At 39.3% G+C, this 9,797-nt stretch overlaps 1 protein-coding gene across 1 annotated transcript; it reads right to left on the bottom strand.

Moving 5' to 3' along the window:
* Positions 1-2,091: 2,091 nt before the first annotated feature.
* On the bottom strand, positions 2,092-9,460 carry LOC117325294 (kelch-like protein 24). Its single transcript, XM_033881415.1, has 2 exons — positions 9,382-9,460; positions 2,092-4,303 (listed from the first exon to the last, which is right to left on the bottom strand). Exon 2 carries the CDS (start codon positions 4,282-4,284, stop codon positions 2,542-2,544), a length of 1,743 nt encoding a protein of 580 aa, XP_033737306.1. The 5' UTR covers positions 4,285-4,303; positions 9,382-9,460; the 3' UTR covers positions 2,092-2,541.
* Positions 9,461-9,797: the final 337 nt, after the last annotated feature.

The raw sequence follows: 9,797 nt of genomic DNA, 5'->3' as shown, positions 1-9,797 counted from the left end.
TGCATTTAGGATAATCGTTTCTATGCAGCCCGTGATTTTTTAAAACATCTTTGAGCTGACATTACATTGTTAAATGTAATAATGATAAAAGATAGCATCAATTCGTTTAACACGATGTTTTATCCTTTTATAATTTTTTTTTCCGCATTTCTACCTTTTACAAGTTAAATATCTCTTTTATGTATAGAATGAATATCATACTGAGCATCTATTGTGATTCTGAACATTCCAACATTCTGTTAATAGGAGTATATAATCCCAACCAGCTAGAACATACATATTTACCAATTATTTATGGCACATCAATTCTGGTTATAATAGTTTCCGGTAAATATTAAGGCGACGTATGTGATGTGTTACCTATGGTGGCTGATCCCGCCCATGTCGCATGGTCGTATTGGCGCACCCGCCAGGCGAAGAGCAATAGTGTGTCATGCGACGAAAGTACCCCGCCAATGCGACAGGGCACCACATTTTTGTTTGTTTGTTAAATCTAGCTGTCGCGTCATTTTGTCGTATGGGGCATTCATTTTGTCGTATGGGGCATTCATTTTGTCGCATTGCGCACTGTTGTATTGTCGCTACCAGGGACTCGATTGTAACTGTTGGTACAAGTAATTCAAGCTGAATTAATATTGACTTCATCTTGCTCTATTAGAACAAGGCCTCACGCAGTCTAGGCTTTTTAACATAATCTTCCTCAAAAAGGTTAAGATGACCACGCGATAATGTGCGCCTAGGTGCTTCTGATCAACTGTTCCCATCGAACAGAAAACTTTCTCATTGCAAGATCCTCGGATGGAATGTACTCTTTCCTGTGAAATGCCAACTCTACTGGCTATATATCTTACCCTGGCTTATCTGTCACTCATAACAATATCATGAAATTTATTGACCATTTCTGGGGTTGCAACATTGACAGGCCTTCCAGGATGGGGGTCATCCTAAAGGCTCTTTCGGCAGCGCTTAAATTGCGTCACCCACCTTTTCATTGTAGAATATGAAGGGACATCTTTCCCTAGTGTTGCTACCAAATCATTATGGATATCCTTAGGTATTAAACCTTTTTTATGCATATATTGGATCACTGCTCTTCTACCGATTTTGTCCATTTTGCAAAAGCCGCTTGTCTTGTTTACTTTAGAGTGCTACCTCGTCGATATAAACTAACCAAATGAGACCCGTCCTTGGGTACACGGCCCTATATAGTCGGAGAATAGTAGGATTTAAAACGAACATCCTTGAGTACCTCCTTCAATACGAGGCTCATAACATATCAATCATCCATCGTAACTAACAAATTGTAAGTGGGAAACTCGGTTTAAAGATGAATTACTGGTAACTAACATACAAAATATAAGTTAGAAACTCGCTGTATAGATAAAAGTGTCAATGTAACACTGGAGTATTTATGTTATTTTGAATATGTAACCTGGTGTGACTTTTGTATGTCGCTTCAAAATGACTTTGAATTAAATTCTATCAATATACAGATAGGGATTTGATTATTAAAGAAAAAATACATATCTTTCCCCTGGACAATAAAGGTCCCAAAATGACTTCACATGTTTAAAACCCTTGTAATAAGTAGCGTCGGTTAAGGGTATAAACGCTTGTTTTTGTATAATCTTAGAATTTTGAAATATCTCAAATACTCTATTAGATTAATCTAGTAAGCCGGTGAATCTCTCCTTTTATGCTTTCCGTGGTTTCCGTAACTTTCTCCTGAATCGCCTCACATTTGGCCCCTTACACCACTGACGATCCCAAGAAGACCGGAACAGCTGTATGAAGGTGTGTTAATTCGTCAGTCGGTATTTACTATCTATGTTATTATATTTATAATCAAAGTTGCTGTTCAAGTGCCTTTTGTACAATCATTTCAGTTTGTTGTGTGGTAAACTGTCTGGATTCCCAGTCCCGAAGTTTGACCTAACACTACGTTTATATCTGTCCCTAGGGTAAAGGGGACCACTCAAACTGTTTGAGGATTGGTATAATTTTAGTTTAATAAGTGCGCGAGAAGATTGAAAACTGTCATCAGAATAAATAGTGAAGGTAATCTATAACACTGTCGAAAAATTGATGAATTTAATTTTAATTGAATCCATACAAGTTCAGTTGTATATATCAAGTTGTATATACATATTCAGTTGTATATATTAAGTTGTATATATTAAGTTGTATATATCAAGTTGTATATATTAAGTTGTATATAGCAAGTTGTATATATCAAATTATATATATTAAAATGAATCATGACACACAGAATACACCAATAAAGGGTACGTACAATGTCAGGTAAAATTGTATGTACGGAAATGAACAAGTATACAAACACACATTCATACAAAATGTAAAATAAATAAGATAACTTAGGGCAATATATTATTTTTCTTCCTGAAATAAATATAATAAATATATCCGAATAATATCGCACATATATTAAATATAAGTACCCCTGTAAAAAGTTGACATCGCCAATACCCCCCCCCCCCCCCCCCCCCCCCCCCAAACACACACACGCACACCAACTGTCTCTCAAACATCAAACTCAACAAGCATTTTCTCGTAGTCAGTGTGGAACTCCCGTTTGTCAATGACCATGTAGGTACAGCCAGCTACCTCCATCATGGTAGGGAAATGTTTACTTGTACACACGGACACGTCGCCCCCTATAACGCTGTATATGTCTCGGTAGTGTGTGTCATCGTAACATGTCTGCTGCTGGTGGAAAGTAACGTCCCCACCCAGAACCAAAAGTCTCTGGCTGTCGTTGTTATCGCGTATCATACTAAAGTGTTTCCTGTCGAAATTCGGGATCCTTCCGATGAGCTTGGTGGGTCCGTTTCCAGTAAAAGACACTAATTTGCCCTCAGAACATAAAACGTCAATTCTTTTGCCACACGCAACCGCTCTGGTAAACCTACTAGGGCTGGGGAGATTGCCGACATGCGTACAAGCGTATGTTTCAGTATTAAAACACTGGATGGCTGCAGTTTCTTCGGCACATCCAAGCCAACCTCCAAACGTGTAGATCTTACTTCCGATGGCCACAGCACACGAGGCGTCTACACACATGTGGAGGTCACCGACTGGTTTCCAAATATCGTTCCGAATGTCGTACTCCTCGACACTTTTCAATGTGCCGGCGTTGTAACCCCCAAGAACATACAGTGCCCCTTTTACGGACACCATACAATGTCGGTAACGACCTGAATTCATCGAAGCACGACTACGCCATCGGGACAGTTTTGAGGAGAAATAATAGCAGCCGTTCAGTTTGTTGGTGCCGCCCGTTATGAACAGGTCATCACCATGGCAGCAAGTTGCGAACTCCTCACCCATATCTGGCGGTGTTGGATGAAGGGAATACCATTTTTGCTGAGCAAAGCTGTAGGCAATGAATTCCACTATCCTCTCGCCGTTCTCCTTTAAACGCCGGCCTATCACTGTCAGCACTGTTTCTCTGTCTGAACTCTTCCTCTGCGGCTGTAACATATGACACTGTTCGTTTCTTCTAGCGGGAAAAGCATGTAGTTTCACTGCTTGGCTGACCAGTTTTGAACTTATGTCGTTTGAGCGAACCATTTCTAGAGAGTCCAGTTGGTCTAATAGATACTCCAAACTGACCAGAGTTAACCTTATGTGAGACAACAAGATTCCCACGGATGTTTCCCTTACGTCCTCGTCGGCATCGATCCAACGTAACACCGAGTCACACACATTCTCCTCTCTAATGACTACTAAGTCGTCTGCTTTAATGATCTCACAAAGTTCGTCCAGTTCAAGCGTTACAAATTCCTCATTCAAGCGAACTTCTTCAAAATGTTTTTGTATAAATTCCCAGCACTTGGCCTCTAGAGATTTACTGTGATATGCTCTAGCCAGTTTCCAAATTCCCAAACAATTTTCTTCGTTCATTTTATTTTCCAAGAAAACCTCACATTTTTCCAATAAGGAGTCGATCTGAAGAAGAGAAGACGTTTTGAAGAGGTCCTCTGCAGTATGTTCGGTTAGGACTTCGGCATCCTTGTATATAAATGAAATCACAAGTTTGAACACGGACGGTGTGATGTCCTTCAGGCAGATTCTGTCCTCCTGGGACTCTTTCATCCCAGATGAGTACATGGCGTCGAAGAATTTAGAGACGGCGGAAAGCACGATCCGATGACAGTGAAACGACTGGTCTCCCACTTGCACTATGACGTCAGTATATCTGTTGGTATCATAATATTCCTGTATCCCTCGCATAAGGGTATCTTTCACTGCTGTGATGGTCATCTCGACAACAAATCAGGACCTGTCAATAACAAACATATCATGAATAATAACAGGAAGACAAATTAAGAATAATTGTTTACTTATATTGATAATGTGTGTAATTAACTGAGTTTGATAATTATCAAAGCCTGACCTATAAACTCCAAACGTCGGCATCGTATTAACGCTTTTCCAGATATTCCTATCGTGTACTGAAAAAAACATGCTCATAAATGTTATCTGCCGAGAAAAAGATTTCCAATCGAACGTCAGACCTTCTATGAGCAACGTTACGAAATATATAGGGGAGATAACTCCCTCTTTTCGTGATAACCCCCCCCCCCCCCCCCCCCCCCAAAAAAAAAACCCCAATAAGTAAAACAAAGCACAAAAAAAACATAAAAAAATAATTAAATAAATAAAAAACCTAATACGTTCAGTATTTTTATTTCCATTGTGAGATCATTTTTTCTTCTTCTTCAATAATGTAATATTTATCGTCATTTATCACTAGAAAAAACTTGTACATCAAATTTTATCCACGACATTTTTTTTTTTTATATCATTGGCAAAATAAAAACGCCCGAAAAATACAATTCTTACTTTCAGGTACAGATTCTACCATAAACTAGAGTTCTTAATGTAAGCACTAAAAACTTTTCATATAATTGGGCTATTCATGAATCCTTATTTTGAGGTAATCTTTTTAAAATACATATCTTTTCCAAAAAAAGTCTAGATTTTTAGAAAATTAGCATGGAAAGGCATAGCAACAAAACAAACAGTGATACAAAGATCATTTCTGTCAATTTTCATAAAAATAGGCTCCTTCCTGTTGGTATCGTATCACCTTAAACGATCTGTAAACTTAAATAAGGAACATTGATGAAATCGTGGACGAAACTGTGGCATTATACAATATTTGTCCATCCAAGGCTGACCAGTACTAGTTATTTATCATTCTTATTATTTAATAGAAAATACAAATGTCTGTGATCCTTCAATTCTTCATATTTTCTGACATTCCGCACACATGTACACTATACCATCACTGGCAGAGGTTTAACGAGTATAATACATGTAATATAAATGTACGTACTTGTCATCCGACACCAGTTCATTTTTATTGATACCTACGGCTATATATGATGGGATTTATAAATAAAAATACGTTTTCGCCGATGGCAATTACGTTGTTGTGTTTTATTATGGAGATATTGGTATATTCTGTACGTTGCCCACGGGGATGACGTCAGATGCCAGAAATATATATATATAATAGATGTTTCTTAGTATGCGAAGAAGTAATTAGTGTGTCATCCGTAAGATATGTGTAAGTTCAGACAATAAATAAAAATATTGAATATTTGTTTAAGCTCACTGGCAGACGAAACAGCCGCACAGAGAAAATGTTGGGATATACTGCATGATATAAAATCAAGCTGATCCGTGTTTTGAAATAACTCCCCATATTGTATACAAGGTAATAGTATTATACATCGCCAGGTCTTAGTTCAGGACGTCAATAATTAGATATATGTACACAGGGTCGGGATACATTTCACAATAATTACCAGATGGTGGGCAGCCACGTGCACCTTATAAACAAAAGCTGCGTGACACGCCCACATGGCCGATGTATGCAAAGTGACCACCCAGATTATTCAGAATCTCAGTACAGTGACTTCAGGCAATGTAATAAAGATAGCACCATCCTTAAAATATTGAGACTGGATGACCAGTTGGTCTTCTAACCTGTTTTTACTGAATACTGCCATCACGGAATAGAACTGACAGGTCTTGTTTATGTGGACAGACGACCTTTTGTGTTCACACACAGAGGAATCAATCGATTACTGAGCTTTGTTCTCACGTGATTTTATAAGTTATTTATAAACAAGGACATGTGTTATACACATCACTATGGTAATATATTGCTTATGGTGCTTCTGTCACGACATCGTATGTAGGCGACATACTCCGGTATTACTGGTCATGTCCCCGACATATCATACATCAGTGTCCCCGACATGTCCAGAGCTACGTTATCGCAGCTAATCATACCTCAGTGTCCCCGACATATCATACCTCAGTGTTTGTGTATCTATGTCATGTCCCCGACATATCATATACCTCAGTGTTTGTATATATATGTCATGTCCCCGACATATCATACCTCAGTGTTTGTGTATATATGTCATGTCCCCGACATATCATACATCAGTGTTTGTGTATCTATGTCATGTCCCCGACATATCATACCTCAGTGTTTGTGTATCTATGTCATGTCCCCGACATATCATACCTCAGTGTCCCCGACATATCATACCTCAGTGTCCCCGACATATCATACCTCAGTGTTCCCGACATATCATACCTCAGTGTTTGTGTATCTATGTCATGTCCCCGACATATCATACCTCAGTGTTTGTGTATCTATGTCATGTCCCCGACATATCATACCTCAGTGTCCCCGACATATCATACCTCAGTGTCCCCGACATATCATACCTCAGTGTTTGTGTATCTATATCATGTCCCCGACATATCATACATCAGTGTTTGTGTATCTATGTCATGTCCCCGACATATCATACCTCAGTGTTTGTGTATCTATGTCATGTCCCCGACATATCATATACATCAGTGTTTGTGTATCTATGTCATGTCCCCGACATATCATACCTCAGTGTTTGTGTATCTATGTCATGTCCCCGACATATCATACCTCAGTGTTTGTATATATATGTCATGTCCCCGGCATATAATACCTCAGTGTTTGTATATATATGTCATGTCCCCGACATATCATACCTCAGTGTTTGTGTATCTATGTCATGTCCCCTACATATCATACATCAGTGTCCCTGACATATCATACATCAGTGTTTATGTATCTATGTCAAGTCCCCGATATATAATACCTCAGTGTTTGTATATCTATGTCATGTCCCCGACATATAATACCTCAGTGTTTGTATATCTATGTCATGTCCCCGACATATCATACCCCAGTGTTTGTGTATCTATGTCATGTCCCCGGCATATAATACCTCAGTGTTTGTATATATATGTCATGTCCCCGACATATCATACCTCAGAATTTGTGTATCTATGTCATGTCCCCGACATATCATACATCAGTGTCCCTGACATATCATACCTCAGTGTTTGTATATCTATGTCATGTCCCCGACATATCATACATCAGTGTCCCCGACATATAATACCTCAGTGTTTGTGTATCTATGTCATGTCCTCGACATATAATACCCCAGTGTTTGTGTATCTATGTCATGTCCCCGACATATCATACATCAGTGTCCCCGACATATCATACCTCAGTGTTTGTATATCTATGTCATGTCCCCGACATATCATAACTCAGTGTTTGTGTATCTATGTCATGTCCCCGACATATCATACCTCAGTGTCCCCGACATATAATACCTCAGTGTTTGTATATCTATGTCATGTCCCCGACATATACCTCAGTGTTTGTATATCTATGTCATGTCCTCGACATATAATACCCCAGTGTTTGTGTATCTATGTCATGTCCCCGACATATCATACCTCAGTGTCCCCGACATATCATACATCAGTGTTTGTATATCTATGTCATGTCCCCGACATATCATACATCAGTGTTTGTGTATCTATGTCATGTCCCCGACATATCATACCTCAGTGTCCCCGACATATCATACATCAGTGTTTGTATATCTATGTCATGTCCCCGACATATCATACCTCGGTGTTTGTGTATCTATGTCATGTCCCCGACATATAATACCTCAGTGTTTGTGTATCTATGTCATGTCCCCGACATATCATACCTCAGTGTCCCCGACATATCATACCTCAGTGTCCCCGACATATCATACATCAGTGTTTGTATATCTATGTCATGTCCCCGACATATCATACATCAGTGTTTGTGTATCTATGTCATGTCCCCGACATATCATACATCAGTGTTTATGTATCTATGTCATGTCCCCGACATATCATACCTCAGTGTTTGTGTATCTGTCATGTCCCAAACATATCATACCTCAGTGTTTATGTATCTATGTCATGTCCCAAACATATCATACATCAGTATTTGTGTATCTATGTCATGTCCCAGACATATCATACATCAGTGTCCCCGACATATCATACCTCAGTGTTTGTATATCTATGTCATGTCCCCGACATATCATAACTCAGTGTTTGTGTATCTATGTCACGTCCCAGACATATAATACCTCAGTGTCCCCGACATATCATACCTCAGTGTCCCCGACATATCATACCTCAGTGTTTGTATATCTATGTCATGTCCCCGACATATCATACATCAGTGTCCCCGACATATCATACATCAGTGTCCCCGACATATCATACCTCAGTGTTTGTGTATATATGTCATGTCCCCGACATATCATACCTCAGTGTTTGTGTATCTATGTCATGTCCCCGACATATCATACCTCAGTGTTTGTGTATCTATGTCATGTCCCCGACATATCATACATCAGTGTTTGTGTATCTATGTCATGTCCCCGACATATCATACCTCAGTGTTTGTGTATCTATGTCATGTCCCCGACATATAATACCTCAGTGTCCCCGACATATCATACATCAGTGTCCCCGACATATCATACCTCAGTGTTTGTATATCTATGTCATGTCCCCGACATATCATACATCAGTGTCCCCGACATATCATACATCAGTGTTTGAGTATCTATGTCATGTCCCCGACATATCATACATCAGTGTTTGAGTATCTATGTCATGTCCCAAACATATAATACATCAGTGTTTGTATATCTATGTCACGTCCTAGACATATCATACGTCAGTATTAAAATATCGATTTTTTTTTTCAACATGCTTGAGTACCCGCTGATATGCTTCCATATCCAGATACCGACACTCTATAACGCCGTTAGTAGATTGGTTTTCTTAACATATATTTTCAATAATGCCTTCATATTTACTATCATTCTATTCGCCTGATGTGTCTACACTACGGTATATCCCCAAAACATGGCACGTCCTTAAATGACTCTGGCTTCGTTCATATGATTTTAGACATATTACTGAGCGAAATATTCCACTTACCTTCCGACTGCTGTGTGAATGATGGCGTGTGACCAGTCGACGTGTCCGTACGGGACCCGGGATTAATAGTAAAGGGAACTACTACCATGTACCTAATGTAAGCTTACGTAAGTCCGCTCTGCCCATTGGTCAAATCAATCAATAGCGGTCAATATCATGCTCGCCCGGGCTTGTACACACAAACATGGTACGGCGTTGTAGTGCTAATGTTTGGTTAGCTTAACCACACTGGCATTTGGTTGTACTTAGTCGGGTGCTACATCAATCAGTGTCAATTTTAAATGTGCGGGTGGTGAGGGTAGAGTGAGGGTTGAAATTGTTTAAAGCGGACAGTGGTATTGAACGGATTATCCAAGAGTTGAAGCGAAACTTAACGATGTATAAGTTGAGGTAGCTTAACGGTTACTTAACCAATT

The sequence above is a fragment of the Pecten maximus genome, chromosome 1 (assembly GCF_902652985.1).
Source record: "Pecten maximus chromosome 1, xPecMax1.1, whole genome shotgun sequence".
Lineage (NCBI taxonomy): Eukaryota > Metazoa > Mollusca > Bivalvia > Pectinida > Pectinidae > Pecten > Pecten maximus.
This window is presented reverse-complemented; position numbering and strand designations above follow the sequence as displayed.

What these genes read in the sequence shown, in the direction of transcription:
- LOC117325294 (XM_033881415.1), bottom strand. Translation starts at nt 4,284, where the DNA reads ATGACCATCACAGCAGTGAAAGATACCCTTATGCGAGGGATACAGGAA.